The sequence below is a fragment of the Amblyomma americanum genome, chromosome 1 (genome assembly GCF_052857255.1).
Source record: "Amblyomma americanum isolate KBUSLIRL-KWMA chromosome 1, ASM5285725v1, whole genome shotgun sequence".
Classification (NCBI taxonomy): domain Eukaryota; kingdom Metazoa; phylum Arthropoda; class Arachnida; order Ixodida; family Ixodidae; genus Amblyomma; species Amblyomma americanum.
Window position 1 is genome coordinate 194,244,973 of NC_135497.1, and position 16,635 is coordinate 194,261,607.

The 16,635-nt window shown below is 52.0% G+C and overlaps 1 protein-coding gene across 3 annotated transcripts in view; it reads right to left on the bottom strand.

The window, feature by feature from the left end:
- The window catches only part of LOC144114433 (MARVEL domain-containing protein 1-like), an 82,047-nt gene that overhangs the window by 5,530 nt on the left and 59,882 nt on the right, over positions 1–16,635 (bottom strand). For 2 of the 3 annotated variants that reach the window (XM_077648169.1, XM_077648170.1), the window contains exons 3-4: positions 9,830–9,994; positions 2,774–2,908 (exon numbers count right to left, since the gene is read on the bottom strand). In XM_077648169.1, coding sequence (XP_077504295.1) covers positions 2,774–2,908; positions 9,830–9,994 — 300 coding nt within the window. Of the gene's footprint in view, positions 1–2,773; positions 2,909–5,603; positions 8,895–9,026; positions 9,995–16,635 lie in introns of those variants that run through there. The other variant, XR_013311037.1, reaches the window with a different exon arrangement.

Here is a 16,635-nt window from a genome sequence, read left to right on the forward strand (position 1 = left end):
GTCAAGACTCTACCAGTTCGTGAGGTCGAATCTTGATATGAAGTTTGACAAGGTTTTCCTCTGGACCGATTCTATGATCACACTGAGCTGGATTCGAGGAAACGCAGCACGCTGGAAGGAATTTGTGAGGAACCGCGTCGCGGAAATCCAACAAAACAGCGAGACCGCGACGTGGCGATTTTGCCCCGGAAAATCGAATCCGGCTGACCTCATGACCAGGGGATTGACAAGCACTCAACTGAAAACCAGCGAGCTATGGTGGAACGGGCCGCAGTGGATAACAGGTCGGGCTGACGTATGGCCGGTTGAATCACAACCAGGCGACTTCACGGCTGAAGAACTGGAGAAGAAAAGGGAGGTCGGTGTCTTAAATTCCACCAGCGATAAAGAAGATGAGTTGCTGGATCTGGAAGATTTTAGCTCTGCATCTAGAGTGAACCGAGTAACAACTTGGATTTTCCGGTTCGTGCGAAATCTGCGATCTTCTGACAGGATCTCGGGCCCTTTGACTGCTGCAGAAATCGATCATGCGAAAGGATTTTGGGTGAGAAGGGTTCAGAAGTCGGCATTTTCTGCGGAACTGGAAAGCACAAAGAAACGCAGCCGCATCCCAAACGACTCCGCCTTGAAAGAATTCACCCTGTGGACAGATGAAAACGGCCTACTGAGGATAAAAGGGCGAATCTGCTCCACAGAGACGACACTCGACGAACGACACCCGATTGTGCTCCCCAAGAAGCATCGCTACACATCGCTGCTGGTGCACCAAGCACATCGACAGCTGCTTCACGCAGGTGCAAGAGACACACTTGTGCTATTACGAGACAAGTACTGGATTGTGCGGGGGCGTCAGCTTGTGAAAAGTGTTGTGAGATAGTGTGTGGTATGTAAGCGGCACAGTGCCTCGCACTTCGACGCAGCAACAGGGCTCCTTCCACCTGACCGGACGTCCCAAGCGGACCCGTTTCAGGTCGTCGGCCTCGACTTTGCCGGTCCCCTCCTGGTGAGGGAGAACAGTCGGACCGTGAAATCGTACATCGTGCTGTTTAGCTGTTTACATGTGCTGTGACGCGGGCGGTGCATCTTGAGCTTGTTGCGGACATGAGCACAGAGCGATTCTTACAGGCATTCCGCCGTTTTGTGTCGCGCAGAGGCTTGTGCCGAACCATTTACTCTGACAACGCTCTTTCGTTCAAACGAGCCTCAAAAGATATGGGCATTTTGTGGAAGCTCCTGCGGCACCCTGAAACTCAGAACCATTTTGCCAACTCCGGCATAGAATGGAAATTTATAGCGGAGCGCGCACCGTGGTGGGGCGGATTCTACGAGAGGCTGGTCCGTAGCGTGAAAAGCGCGCTGAGAAAAACGGTCGGACGTCAGTGCCTAGACACCATTGAGCTGTCAACAATCCTGGCTGAGGTTGAGGCAGTAATAAATTCTAGGCCCCTCACGTACATATATGAGGACCCTAAAGACGGTGCGCCGCTCACACCGTCCAGTTTCCTGACGGGAAGACGCTTGACGGCTCTGCCTTCGCCTGAAACACGAGCCATCGAGGCGTCCGCCGCTTCGCTCCGGGCGCTCTGGAAGAAGCGAGGGCGAATGCTGAATCTTTTCTGGCAGACATGGCGGCGAGAATACTTGGGGCAGCTACGCTCGGCCTTTGCCTCTAAACAACCCAAAGCCGTGACTACCCGAGTCGGAGAGGTTGTCTTGGTTCGAGAGAATCAACCGAGACTGCTCTGGAGAACAGGAGTTATCGCTGCCGTGTTTCCTGGGCGAGACGGCAAGGTTCGTTCTTGTGAGGTCAGGATGCCGCAGGGGAAGAATTTGCGACGCCCTGTTCAGTCACTGTACCCATTAGAGTTTGCAGAAACGTAGAATGAGCAAGCTCATTCGGCGGGGCAGTGTTGAAACTTCGTTTTCTTTTCGTGTTTAACCTGTGTGTCCTTTGTATGTGATTTTCTTAAATACGCTTCATGGGACGAAACCCAGACACCTCTCGCTTGTTTATGGCCGGCGGCGGCTCCCCTCGGGCGACGGGACTCTGGGAACCCGAGGCAGAGGGGCCAAAGGTTGAGACAAGCAGAGGGCTCCTCCGCCTGGAGGGGCAAAGGAAAAGGGCAGAACGTGCGGGGAGCCCCAACGATGAGCATGTAATTTTTCGAGCTCTTTCTCCCCTCCTAACGAACAGTTTGATTGTTTCTTGTTTCTTGCAATAAACGAAGTTACATAAACGATAACAGTCTACTGTCATTAGAAACGAAAGCTAAATCAGTTAGTTTTCTACAACAGTCAGCACGTGCACCATTCATTATTTTTTTCGGTGCCGTCGATCATGCAGCTCGCATGAGAGCTCAGCCACCCCTTCAAAGCATGAGACTAGCTTAAATTTGAACGATACTTGTTGCCTGAAGCTTTGGATGTCTGCCTCGAATCTAATGTGGCCCCATAATAACGTTCTGCGCTGCGAACTCCACTTTGCAGGGATCTAAATACCAATCTCCACTATAACGCAAGGGTTCGAACACTGAAAATGCAAAAATGACAAATTTTTGTAGAACTTATTCGAATCTTTATTTTCACTTGGTTGTAGTTTTCTTTGCACATGTTTTCGCTTTAGGGCGTAAATTAGGAGCTCCGTTAGAGGAAGCGGATGTTCTCAGTGCCTTATTCGTTTAGTACATTGCTTCAGGCAGTCAAGGCAAAAACAGCGATTTCGCAGGTGAGCCTGTGAGGCCGAGCAGCCGCAGAAGAAAAGCAAGAAACTTACGCCGGCCGCGATGTACTGGCCGTTGAGGGCGCTGAACATGACGGGCCAGGTTTCGTAGTAGCCAGACTGCGACACCAGCTGCGTTACTGACGCGATGATGTAGAGGACGACAGCCGTGACCGTGTACGCCAGCTCCTGCGTGAGACAGAGGTAAGCATGTCTACACACACACACACTGCCCCGACGAAGTGAATGGGTGTAGTGCTATAGCGCCACCTTCCGCGACGGTCTTTGCAGAGCAGCAGAAATTAAGAGAAGGAAGCATCCGTCACCTGCACCATTGCTGCGGGTGGCTCTAGAGTCGGGACAAGAAAACAGCGCAGGGACGGGACAGCTTGAAACAGAGCAGGCGCGACCACTTGATGGGAATAACGCGCTACACACGGACAAAAACGACAATTGAAACGACGGACACGGGACAAGCGCATACTAACGACTGAGATTTATTCTGGTACGAGGGCACATAAATACATTTCATGCACATGCTCAAAACAATCAATTCATCGCCACCGGCTGTGTCGCACGCTCCTTCGTTTCTTGATTAGATCTAACTCCCCGTGTGCCCTCGTACCAGAATAAACATTAGTTGTTAGTACGGAGGAGGAGGAGGAGGAGGAGGAAAACTTTTATTTCTATTTACAGTGAGAGGTCGATGGGGCGAGCCGGAAGGGCCCGTCCCTTACAAACACTAGGAGGGAGCCCTAGTCCGGGATCCCTGTAGCTTCCGCAGCGGCTCGGGCTCTAGCTACCAATGCCTGTTGGGCATGGAGTTCGGAGCAGCCGCGCAGGGCAGCTTCCCAGGCCTCTCGAGTGGGGTGGAGGTGGGGTGGGTAGGCAGGATTGGAAGGGCATGCCCACACCATGTGGTAGGCGTCCGAAAACTCCTCCTCACAGTGTGGGCACGCGCCCGAGAAAGAAGAATTGAAGTGCTTAAGTACTGCCGGGCACAGTACAGTATTGGTATAGAGGCGGAGAAGCCAGCGCTCCTCCACCCTGGTGAGGCCTTTACAGGGAGGGGGATAGAGACCATGAAAATTTTGATAAAGAGAGGTGATCTCTTTAAAGGTGATGGCCGGATTGAAATTGAATTCCGGATCAGGCTGCGGATGAGGCGACGCCCGGTGAGTAAGCGCGCGGGCGGCAGCGTCGGCTGCCTCGTTCCCCTCAAGACCCGCATGAGCCGGAGCCCACACGATGGTACGATGGGTCGGAAACCCTGTGTAATCGCATGCGTGGAGAATTTTGAAAGCACGGTCTGGAATGTACCCTTGCTCAATATTGCGGCAGGCGCCCCTGGAGTCCGTAATAATGACTCGGGACTCTGGATCTGCGGCGGCCAGTGCAATGGCGATCTCTTCCGCAAATGTAATGTTTGGGGCACGGAAAGTAAGGCCCTGAACTGTAGTGTTTTGGTGGATGACGGCCGCCGTGTACCAACCCCCATGGTGCGGGCCGGCCGCATCCACATAGAAGACACCTGGCTTGTGGCCATATTGTTGAGAAATAGCCTCCGCCCGCGCGAGACGGCGACCATCATGGGTGTCTGCAGTCATGTTCTTCGGAAGGGGTCGCACCTGGAGTGCAAAGCGCCAGGCTTCAGGGATGCGGACCCGTTCTTCTGTATGTGTTGCGTAGGAAATGTGTAAGCGGGTTAGAAGGCGGCTCCCCGCAGGTGTTGTGCTTAGGCGCAAGTATTGATTGTTAAGATGAGCTTCTCGTAACTCCCCAAAGGTGTTGTTAGTACGCGCGTGTCCTGTGTCCGTCGTTTCAGTTGACGTTTTCGTCCGTGTGTAGCGCGTTATTCCCATCAAATGTACAATCAACTAAGCCAACATTGCTGCTTTGCTTGCGACCACTTGGTTGAAGCACATGTTAAATATGTTTAAAGCGAAACACAAGCTTTAAAAATTCAGCCAGTAGGACTTTAATTTGATAACTTCTCGAGTTTGCTTTGAGTTAGAAATATCGACGGCGCGCTGATGCGCGTGCTCATCACTCCTTACGCTTGCTTGTAGTGCAGAAGCGCTGGGGTGCAACCACACTTTCTGCGATGGTTAGTCAAGTGGCTGCAGAGCGAACATATTTTAGCAAGTTGGCGCTCTCACGCAACCTTATACATCAACGCACCCGTGTTTGTTCTATACACAACTTTTTTTTTCCCGCAAGGCAGTGGGATGCATAGATTACACTGATAACAGTTCACCATCTCCTGGGCGTGTTTATAGCTGAACCGCTTTTTTGGGTTTGTGCTACGCCACAAAAACACTTCACCTGTGTTTCAATAAGGTGGTTTCATGTTCAGCGCCTCGTCTGTCTTAAGCTGTCGTCCTGTCCCCATACCCCATTTTCCTGTTCTGTCGTTAGGAAACGCCCTAGCAAGCGTATTGTTAAAGCTCGATTCTTCAGAGCAGAACGGCACCGACGTGAATTGTTTGCGCTCGCGAAAGTATACATTACACAGGTGAGAACACCGTTTCCGGAACAGCCGCGTATTGCCCGAGTATGGCACCACTCGCAGAAAGAAACCTATTGCGCGCTTAGGCGGCAACGGGAATCCAGACGCATCAAGAGTGCAAAAAAACAACAACAAAGAATCCACCCAGCTCACAAACCCACACGCACACGAAGAAAAAGCTTTCAGTACCACTTGCCGCACACATCTGCTCGCGGCAACCACCTTCCTACGGAGACAGTAGCTGTTCCCACTGGCGACTGGTATTTTTTTTTCCTTTTTTCTGCACCAACGCATAATGCCTTTCGTTTTCTGGTTTTATTTATTTCAGTATTCGGGGGGGGGGGGGGGGGGTAAAATCAGCCGACATATTTTTTTAGTTAAAATTAGCGTTAAAAAGATCAGGTTACTCATCAAGAAGTTCCGTTTCCCGGTTTTTTCATGTCTATCTTTTTCTTTTTGCAGGAAGATTCAGTTTACGCTTAGTGACTGTATTCGTGCGAGACGTAAAATGCCGTTTTTTGGGGGTAATTTTTTTCATAAACAGTGTAGAAATCAAAGGCGCACTAAAGAAACGGCTGACCAAATCGTTTTTTTTTCATCAATTATTGCAGTTATTTTGTCGCATACATTAGCATATCATGCGCAGTACTTCCGTGTACGTGGAGAACAACCTGCCTTTGTTTTCACATATCGGAAACATTTATTTAAGATCACGGCGACCATTATAAACGCAGCCTAGCTGGAGAAAGTCCTTAGCAAGCGCTTCGATGTAGTGATGCCAATAAGCTGTCTGTAGTCAGTACCCGTGCTTGGCCTCTTTTTTTTTTTTTACTGCGCGAATTTGCCGTTTGGCGAAAATTTTTTTAAAAAAAGGGCACAGATTAGTTTCATTAATGAATGCTGTGGCAGGCACAGCGCGACACTGAGGCCCGTGCGTACACATGTGTGTGTCTAGCTGCCCGAAGTACGGGGCAAGTCCCCAAAAATTGGTTCAGCGTTTCCTCCTTGGAGTAGGACACTTCTGAACGGACATGTTTCAACGGAGGAGTCTGTGACGCGGATGTCCAGGGCGCCCAGGAGTCAGCACAGCGTCTGCGCAGCGCCACCTACATCACGCAGGCTACATCACGCGGTAGAATTAAAGCGCACGTGGAGCGCCGAAAAGATTATTTTAATGCGTTAACATTAGAACGGTAATGTGAACCAAAACCAGGCGTCCGACGTTTGTCGCACATATCGTGGAGAGGTAAGCAGGAAACAGAGGAAAAAGAGACTCGAGCAGGATTCGAACCCGTGGCGGCGCGAACAGATCACCTTCGCTTGCCGCTGCTTTTGAAACACTCGGCTATCGCAGCTATTTGTTTTTTTTCAAACGCGTAATTTATTACTTTGAAATTACGCTCTATTTACATGAACTATTAATAAATCTGCAGCGCCGTTTCCTCGTCCATCGCTGCAGCCTCTCTCCCCTCGTGTTAAACTGCCAGCCTCTCACGCTGTGATTTGGAAATCGTCGTATTCGTCAACTTTCATCCGAGCACGACACAGTGCAAACGCCAGAGCACGCGGCCACTTGCAATTGCCAGCCCAAGTTCTAACGCGTGGCCGCTTTGAGGTCTACGGTTGATGACACTTGGTCGAATGCTTGGTCCGACTTGACATCTCATTTTAACAGTGAAGTTAGGCATTCACTGAGGTTAGGCGTTGTGCTTCGAGCCAACACAACGCGGACAAGGCACGGAAATGATTTCGCCAGGTGGAGTCCCGCTTCTAAAACGTACTTTTCGCACTTATTCTTAAATTAAGCCGCTCGTGAATAACAAGAGCTGAAGTATGTTGAAAATCACCAGTTGACTGAAAATACCCGTGTGCAATACGCATATATACATCCGCCGATTTTCTTGCGAAGTCTTCAGCTTTAAGTGCTGCAGTACGTTTTCTCGAAGGCGGGGAGTCTGGGGAAATTCACGGGTAGGAAACGGGAAAATCGGGGGTTAGTCGAACACAAAGGAGCATATGCATAATGTTGCTATTCCTTGTCTGCAGCAACTGCTCATCTCTGTAATACTTCCCGTTATACTCCCAAAAAAAAAGAAAAATAAGTGCTTTCAAACTGCACCAGAAAAAACTCACGCCTTACGACCCCTTCACTGCATCGCCAGAGGCGAATGCATGCAGAACCGAGCAGGGCTGCAGCGTCAGGGCGTTTGCTCGGTTCTGTGCACGTAACGAAAAGAGACGCGTGTATAGCTATCGTTGCCTCCCGGTTAGCGCGGCCCGACAGGCGCACGCGATGAGACGATGAGGCGACGTCACCTGCATGCAGCAACTGATCGGCGTCCATAAGCGCCCTCGTGCATGCATTGTGACCGAGCAATGAACCGCGTAAACGCTTCCAGCCAAGGGCGGCGTGAGTGTGGCCTTGCTGCTCTCGAAAGCTGCAGCCGACCGGCGATGCGTGACCACAGAGGTGATGGTCGCGCTCCCCACACCCAACACGGAAGGGCGACGCCAACAAAACGCTGTCATCGGGTCGCAGCTTTGACGGCGACGGCGGGTCGCCCGCTACGCGTGTGTTCCCGTGCTATGCACGCAGAAACGGCATCCGGATGCACGCTATATATGCTACAGACTGATAGCTGGAACGGAGAGAGCCTGACCGGTATGGCTTGAAGGCACGTTTGGGCCTGTGCACGAAACGGCCCAGTGCGCCCTCATGCCCGATACGGTGGCCCCAGCGCGACCTATCGCTGGTTTTGATTTTCTATGTTACTTCTGTCGGCCCTTTTTTTATTGTTGTCTTCTTTCTAACGCCAGCTGCTTCATTCTGATTTCGGCTCAAAGCAGCGTCCCCTCATTGAAATTATGGCCACGTGGTATCGAGACTGTTTTACATTTAAGAGCCCGCTCCTACATATCATGGCCGCAGTGTGTCCAGAACACCATTTATGAGGTTTCACAAAGAAAATATTTTAACGGAAGTATCGCTGTTCCGGAAATATAAGAAATTCCCGACGACGATCGCTTACGGGGGAACTTTTTCTGCTCTGGGTGACGAGGTTAGACGGTTTTTGATTTGTTTCGCTTGAAGTGCGCCGTCTTCCCACTTTAGGCCACTGTCGCAACGTTTCCTCAGGTTCAATTTCGCTCGCAGTCGGCTTCATGCGAAAGGGAAAAACAGCACAATTCCCGCGACAGAGTACGGAGAGCGCTGGTGAAGACGCGCGGTGTAACAACAAACGAGTCGCGGCGGTTGGCAAACGAAGCCTTGAGAGATGCAGACCATGAAGGACACCCGCTGATGTGGAACCACACCGGCTAGGGACGATCGAAGAGCCTTCGCGGCGCGGGCTTGGAAGCTGCGCCCGACACGTGTCAACACGCAGAGTCGATCTAATAAATGTTGCCCCGCTAGCTGCTGGCGTTCTCGTTTCTGTGTACAAGCCACTACAGGGCGCTTCTTCAGGGCCATGGAGCGTGAGCCTCCGCGGGTCGTGACACCCTGGGCGCTGTTACACGGTGGGGGCACTTGTTGACAGCGTGCGTCACCAAGGACACCGAGCTCACGGCAGAGAAGAGAAACGGTGGAAGGCGGAGGAAGGAAGATGACTGCCCGCCATTTCGTCTCGTCGCCTGCTGCGCTAATAGGAAACGCGCCGGCGTCTCCTCACGCGAAAAGAAGTCAAGTGCAATCGTGAGCGAGGACGACTATGCGCGGGTGCGACGGCTGTGGGTCACTGCGAAAGGGTGACACGTGAAGTGAGAGTGGGCATCCTAAACAATGACCTTCCCCATGACCTGACCGTATACGTATAGACGTTGCGCTTGCTGGAGTGCTCGTCTTTGACTAGATAACTGCTTAACACGCCAAGCCGCCGGTCCTTGCACACGTTACTATATGTAGTGCGTTCTTTTCACCTGCCCGTATGTATACGATATCCATCCATAACCACACAGTACCATATCGTTAACTGCAGTTCGTCAGCACAAGCTCGTTCAGATTTCTCAATAGCATAGGCACAAATCGACGCAAAAAAAGTGAATTCGTCATTCAGTGTCTATAGCTTGCACAGGTTCCCACAAACGTTTTGGAACACGGAATCAGCAGAAAAATATTAACTCCCTGTCAGTGTAAGCGCGCAGCCGTAAACGATGATGGTGTAATTTTTACTTCCCTATATACGCTACATACAGAATGCACCACTCAACATCAGGCCGACCCTCCAGTCAGCCAGGAAATTAAAACTTTTCCCTGGCTTCAGTGTTCCGAAAACATTCGCGGGGTCTTGCAAAATGCAGACAAGAAAAAAAACTAACTTCAGCTGATTCACGCCTAAGCTGTGGTAGAGAACGAACGAATGTGGACGAGACTCTGCTACACAATGCCCGGGACGAGGGGGGGGGGGGGGGGCGCTGTCACATAGAGCTTTTTACACGGATTCGCTGCAGGACTCGCCGCTCCATGCCTGCGAATGTCGTGTTACACTGCAGCCGAGCAGCCACGGCGGTCGCATTCCGTGAAACTTGCGACTGAGCGCGGCGCGCACCGATGCGCTGGACGCCGCCGTTTCCAGAGGCCCGGCGGGGAAGCGTGTACTCACGCCCAGCAGCCAGGGCAGCGCCGACAGGGCCGTGTTGACGCCCAGCACGTAGATGATGCACAGCAGGACCGTGACGACGTAGCAGAGCGCCGCCACGAACAGGAAGAACCGGGCGTAGCCGATCAGCGCCGGGGAGGCGCAGCCCAGGCAGATCATGCCGAACAGCTGCGCACACAGACGCGCACGCACACTCTGTACACACGCACACAAGCACGCATCGGCCGACAGAGACGTCGCGGCCCACGCCGAATGAGCACTCAACACGCGAGATCAATGCCCCATCGGTCCTATTCATTACTGCGTCAATTACGGGCTCCGCCTGACGGGCTGCGTGCTTTGTTTGCCCTGATTCACTTTCGCTGCCTCTGGTCTCGCGGACGTTGCGCGTAACATTTCACTCTCCTGGAAGAACTTTAGCTGCCGCGAAACGTCGCCTCGGCCGAGAGCAGACAACCGGCCGGCACAGTGAGGTTTACGCTGGGATTGAAACGCTATACCATCGCTTCGTCGGCCAGCAACACACATGAAGGTGTCCGCCAACATGAGGATTTGCACTGTTGCACTCCCTGCCCCCTCCCCGAAACAAAACAATGAAAATAAGCGAAAATTGCACTCCACGGGCAGCATAGCTCGTCATACAATTTCACTTCCGCTTTCCCCTCATTTCTGAGATAAGAGCTATTTTAATTGTGCAGCACGAGCATAACAGTGCCAATGTACCTAAAAGCTTTCACATCATAAGTTCACTGAATACAGCGTAGTCCATACCGATGTTAGAATATGTACACTTTGTACTAAGCAAGGATCGACTGGCCGAAGACGCCGCCAAGAAACAAGACATCCCGGCCTGCGTCTAGGCGGCGTCCCCCCCCCCCACCCCCCCTGGCCTGAGCGCTGGGGGGGGGGGGGGGGACGCCTTTTATGTTGGACAATAAAAGTTAGCAATGCAAATATCAGCACACGTGCAGCCTTTGTCAAACGTGCACTGCCAAAAAGGCTTCCTTCTAGCCCACGCTGTGTCACGCATCACCAGATTCAAACTTCACATCTTCCTCCCTCCAAAACTTGAGACTTGGATGCCACAAAAGCCCCACTACGTGGTTTGGGAGCGTGCCCCTTGGACTCTTAACTTTTGACGAAGTCTGTGCATGCATTCACTATTTCGAGAGACGCAAATGCTTAATTATCTAAGCTCTTGAAATGCAAAATAAAAATAAAAAACGTTTAGGAGAACCACTCGAATCGATGCGGTTAGAGAAAATAAACATTCCGCAGGTTCCCTGCAGAGTACCACAGCTCCCAAAAGACAGAGAGAGCCACCATTGCGTTCAGACGTGACCCCATATGACATTTTCTAGAGTGATCGATCCTGTCCGCAAGGTGATCACGTCTTCTTGTCTTGTTGGGTTTAACGTTCCAGAGCGACTCAGGCTATGAGGGACGCCGTAACAGTGAGGGTCTCCGGATAATTGCAACGACCTGAGGTCCTTTAACGTGCACTGACATCGCATAGTACACAAGTATAAACGGGCCTCTAGCAGATCGTCTCCATTTAAACGTGACCCACGTGGCCGGGATCGCAGCCGCGTCTTTCGAGTGAGCAGCCGAGCACTACAACCCTTGAGGCACCACTGCGGCGTACGGCGATCACGCTTCGGGCCTATCTCGCCACTACCATAGGCCAGAAAGCGGACAAAATGTGCCCCATATAGGAAACACCGCGCACTAAAATGCTTCCTCGACACGTGCCGCGTACGTGTATCTATCACATTTGGGCCCTTAATGAAGAAAAGCAGCGGTGCACCTTGCTCCCAGGTGCCGGTTGCACGGAGCGGCCCCACAGAAGCAAGAAAAAAGTTGGGGCTGACCGCACTGGAGGCCCTATTTTCCGATTCTTTTTCGGCGGAGAAAGGTCAAGAAATATGTGGTGCTAAGAGGACAGCCGCCCACTACCGCCACTTCCAAGTGCGGCCCAGAAATTCGCCCCTGCCTTGATGGACAAATTGAAACTGATTGGCATTGGTCCGAAGGGGAAGGTGAACTAAGGGCGCGCACAGAAAACTGGTACCAAATGTACGCGTTCATGGCAAAACGTAAACAATATCAATAGAAAAAAAAACGTTGAAAATAACAGTAATTTCAATTTTGTGGAAGCATTTTTCAGGCGCTACACAGTGACCACTTGAAGTGGACAAAAACGACTGCTTTGTGAGGCTCCACGACTCGGGTAAAGGAGGTGTTTCCGGCACACTCAGTTCAAAGCTGGGTGATGTGCAGGCACACAAACAGGGCTTCAAGACAGCGCTTTAGACGTCTTCAGTGAGCGCATTAAATGTATGCTTTTTTACAAGGAAAGCCTGCCCCGCAAGAGCTGAGCGTGTGATATGCACAAGTTACGTAAAACGCACACACCTATACTGATGGCCCAAGCTTGTGACGCGCGTCGACGCAGACTTACTACAGGGAACAGTGTGCTCAAAATGCACAGCGCATTTTAAAACTCCATATTTCGCTGCGACCTGAATAACAAGAATTTCAAAAATCTGGCATTCTTTCGTTCAGGGCTGCTATAGCAGTATACCAAATCAATAAATAAACAAATAAAAAGAGAGCATAAGATACGGTGGAAGCAACTACACACTGTGCGAAGCCAGTTAAAACTATAGCGCGCAGTAGTGATACCAGATCTACTGAGGACGAAATATTGAATTATACCTCGCGAATTCAATTACAGGCTCCCAAACCAAGTTATGCGGTCGCCGTGACGCGAAGCCCACGGCTATCGGCAACGTCTGGCCAGGAGTACGAGGATTAAGAAGCAGCAAAAGTTCGGTCGGCAGAGCGAACAAGCCTCGATACAGGGGCAGAGAGCGAAAGACACAGCATGGCGGAGAGAAGAAGAAAAAACAATGAAAGAAACGAGTCCGCTCGGAAACTGGGGGCAGAAGGAAACACGGCCGCGCAGCTACAAGACTGCATTATACGCAAAACCGCACGCACGACTGAGCCGAGGGGACACGGAAGCCCGCCGTCTCGAAGAGCGCGCTTGTCCACTTGACAACCGCTGCACGTTCGTCGTCGTTTTCAGCTTCGAGCGAGAAAACGCGCCTGGGAGGACTTCTTTGTCTTTCTTTCTCACGGCAGCAAAGTCTGCTAAGTGCGCGAATGGCAGCGAGGCGTTGCGCCCCACACACACCGCCCGGCCCGAGGAGATACCCCGCGAGAAACGCCTTGAACCATTCCCGTTCAGAGCGAGATGCATTGGAAATGGAGTAAGGACACACGCGCTGCTCATAATTCAGCGGCACGAGTTAAAAGAAAGCCGCGGAAATGCGGTGGGAACGGAGCTTGAGGGAGGCCGGCAACAATCTGCGGCCTCCACATCTCGCGGGCACGCATGAGTGTGCGGGCAGTAAAGATTGCCCAGATAACGAAGTGAAAGCCCAATGAGCCGCTTTTTAACTAAACCACGGGCGAGTTTTTGGTCCACCTACGGACGCGGTGCTGTTACAGTGAAGTTACTTGGATAGAGAGAAGAATAAGCGATTGTTATTACGACCGCGGGAACACGCGGTTCCAAGGAGTCATCGTTTATGTGACTGACAGGGAAAGCTGCTGAAACGTAATGCGACCTGGATGCGGCTGTGTTTGCGCAAGTACATAGCCTTTTTTTTTTTAAGGGGTGTTTATTGCCTCAGGGCATAAAAGGGTATGTAATGATGGACGACGCGGATGCTTAAATTAATGAAAAAAAAAAGGTTCGCTGATCTAATGAGGTCAAAGAGTGAACGATGACGTGGTCCCTGCGTGCGAGCGGTATATTATTCAGGATTGTTCGACGAGAGACCCGCTGCCGCCAGGTGCCGAATTCTTGTCGGCTTCAGCGCCGGGCAAACCCACAGCAGGCGGTGAATATTGGTCTCAGTATTTCTGCTCTTACAGACTAGACACCCGGGGCGGGGATATAAACCTTGAAATTGCGGCCACTTTCGTGTCACGGCTGGAGTTAGGGCTACCCCGGCCCGGATCCTCCGAAGCGCAACCTCCTCTGCATGGGCAAGACCACGGGAGAGGGTTACCGCACACGGAGGGATTAGAGCATGTGTGTGGCGCCGGAGGCGTTCCTTTCTTGTTAAAAGGAGGGTGCACGGTGTCATCCAGAGTGATGACTCGAGGCAAAGACGAGGTTGGGGTCGAAAGGCGGGTCGCAGAATCTGCACGCCTTTGCGAGTTCAGGAGGTCACGTGGGGCCCACTCAATACGGATTGGCTGTGGTATGCGTGCCGCTAGACGATGGATGTTTTGGCAAATCATAAAGCCTTTTCTTCCAACGATCTGGGTCGTGCATACCCAGACACGGCGGGTTTGATATTGTTACGTGTTTTGACGGTAATTATTAAAGACGCATGACATATTTAGCTTGGCTGCCCTTTATTCATTAGGCTGAACTGTGATATTCAATTACCTAGTGGATTTCGTGCATTTTTTTCCGTCACACCTGGAGCACTGCACGATTCATCAGCAGTATTTGCGTTTCCGCGGAAATAACTTGCTACGTTTACTGCCTCAACGTTTTTGCTTCGTGCAAACAGCAGAGTTTCAGTGCTGCAGATCTTACGTTCCCCAGCTGTGCCGAACAGAGTGGAGGACGGATCTTTAGAAAGGATGGCAGCTACGGCCACGCACTGCGAATGCCGCCATCATGCAGGACCGGCAGGGCTCGCTCTGCTCGCGCGAGAAGGCGTCCCTCCCGCTACCTGCTCGAAGCATGTCCAGGCGAATAAGGGGTGCACGACAGGAAAGTAAGCGCCTTACTTTCGCCGCTGCGCGGGCGGCTGCGTGGGGCTGCCCGCCGCGCACGCAGCGATCGCGTCGGACGCGCGGGCGGGAGCGGCTGCCTATCAGAGCGTCGCAGCTACTCAGCCCAGCCACAGCCGGACCCCTCCCGAACTCGGGCTGCGTGTGCGGCTGATCTCAATGACAAGCGATGCGGGGCGAGAGAGACTGCATGCGGAGGCATTAGATGTGCATCAGCGGCCATCCAGCGTGCAGCGTCATTAGTACGATGGAAAGTGAAAGAGCGTGATTGGCCATGCCCCAGTGCATGGCAGCTGACGAATGAAGTTGGAATAAACCCAATGGTGGTGCACGACCGATTCTCTGAAATCCGAAAATCAATAAGGATGACGCTTTTACGTTCCGGCCACCACGTTAAAAATCTACCCGACCGTAAGCAGCGAGCGTTATTTACGGAAAAATACAATGTACCAGGGGCTAGATTCATGTTCCGCCTTGTCAACCGGAGAACGTGTCGAGGCCAGCACATGTAGAAGCAGAAAACCGCAAGCTCTGCATGCAGATTTCCGTGCACTTAAATGGCGATGGTTACTATCTAAATGCAAAATTAAACCAGTAATCTGCATTCTCTTTTCAATATGCGCGCATGCTTTTCCTGCGTTTTTCGGTATGTGCATATTTTCTCCGCTGCCCAGACATTGCACCGAAAGGCTTGTTGGGTATCTGACCTGAATCTGCGCTGCGACGCGCGTCTAATCATTTCTTCTCCTCCACCTTTCACTAATCCACTCCCTCTCCCATATTCGAGCGGCAGTGACAGCGGCCACATTGATGCCACACAACACATCCACGTTTTCTCCTCTTCGCTTTCCTGTAGGCACTTAATTACTACCAGTCTTGTTTTGTGCCAGTAAGAAAATTTTCTTTTAGTCACCACGGCCTGTGGATATTACTTAAGCTGTAAAATGTACAAACGCTGATTTTAACTTCATCTTGAGACTGATAAGCAACGAACAAAGACACTACTAGCGGTGTATTAGTGGCGCAGTGGTCACACTCGTTAAGTTCCACTGCTTGTAAATTAGCCGAATAGTTTACCAACCACCGCACAGCCGTGACTCAAACGCTCTAAGAATTTTGCGTACGCACGGCAGTGGCCCGCAGATAACAGGCTACATAGCCCGAAGAATGAGCTCTTTCTACATGCGAGCCATATTACCGAGCAGAGAAGTCAAAGCTGTCAAGTTGTGCGAGACCATGCATCCTGGCGGCGCATGTTGGGGGAGAAGAGGTGCTCGATAGAAAGAGAGAGAGACGCAAAAGAAAGAACCGCTTTCTTCGTGGCGCGCTCTTCGTTGTTAGTCGAGGCGATAAGTCGGAACTGGCACTTTATCCTCGCCGGCAGCAGCTCCACAGAATACGTCACTCAACATCAATGGGACGCAATAAGCGGCTGCAAAAGGATGCGCTTCCGTATGCAAGCCGCAGGATCCACCTACCGTCGTCCCTGTTGCGCTTCGCTGGCGCAGGCAGCGGCGCGCTTTTCGGCTTTATTTCTTTGCTATCGCGCCTAAATAAGGGCCCTTCAATTGTCACGGCAACTCGCTGCACTACGGCGTTGCGGCCGATGCGGCTGAAGAGAAGCACGACTCAGTGGGCAGCTCAGCCATGAGTGGCTCGCGAGGGACAGAAGAGCGCGCCGCCGCTCGGCGTCGAGACGAAGCGGGGGCCCTTCGCGTGCACGCCAGAGTGGGCATGACAGCGACATCAGCAGGGTTCCCCCACCACTGCCGCCGCCGGTTCCGTGCGAATGGCGTTACACAAACGCGCCGGGGCTGCCTGCGCCGCCGTTAATCTACAAAGTGCGCGCAACTGGTTCCGTAGGAGCGCCTCGGGCAGAAAAACGAGGAAACAGGAAGCGAATTCGTAAAAGCCGGCCCAGGAATTGACTAGAGGAGGAGGAGGAGGAAAGAGATGGTACTTGCGGCGCACGGAGAGCCAAAGGGAAT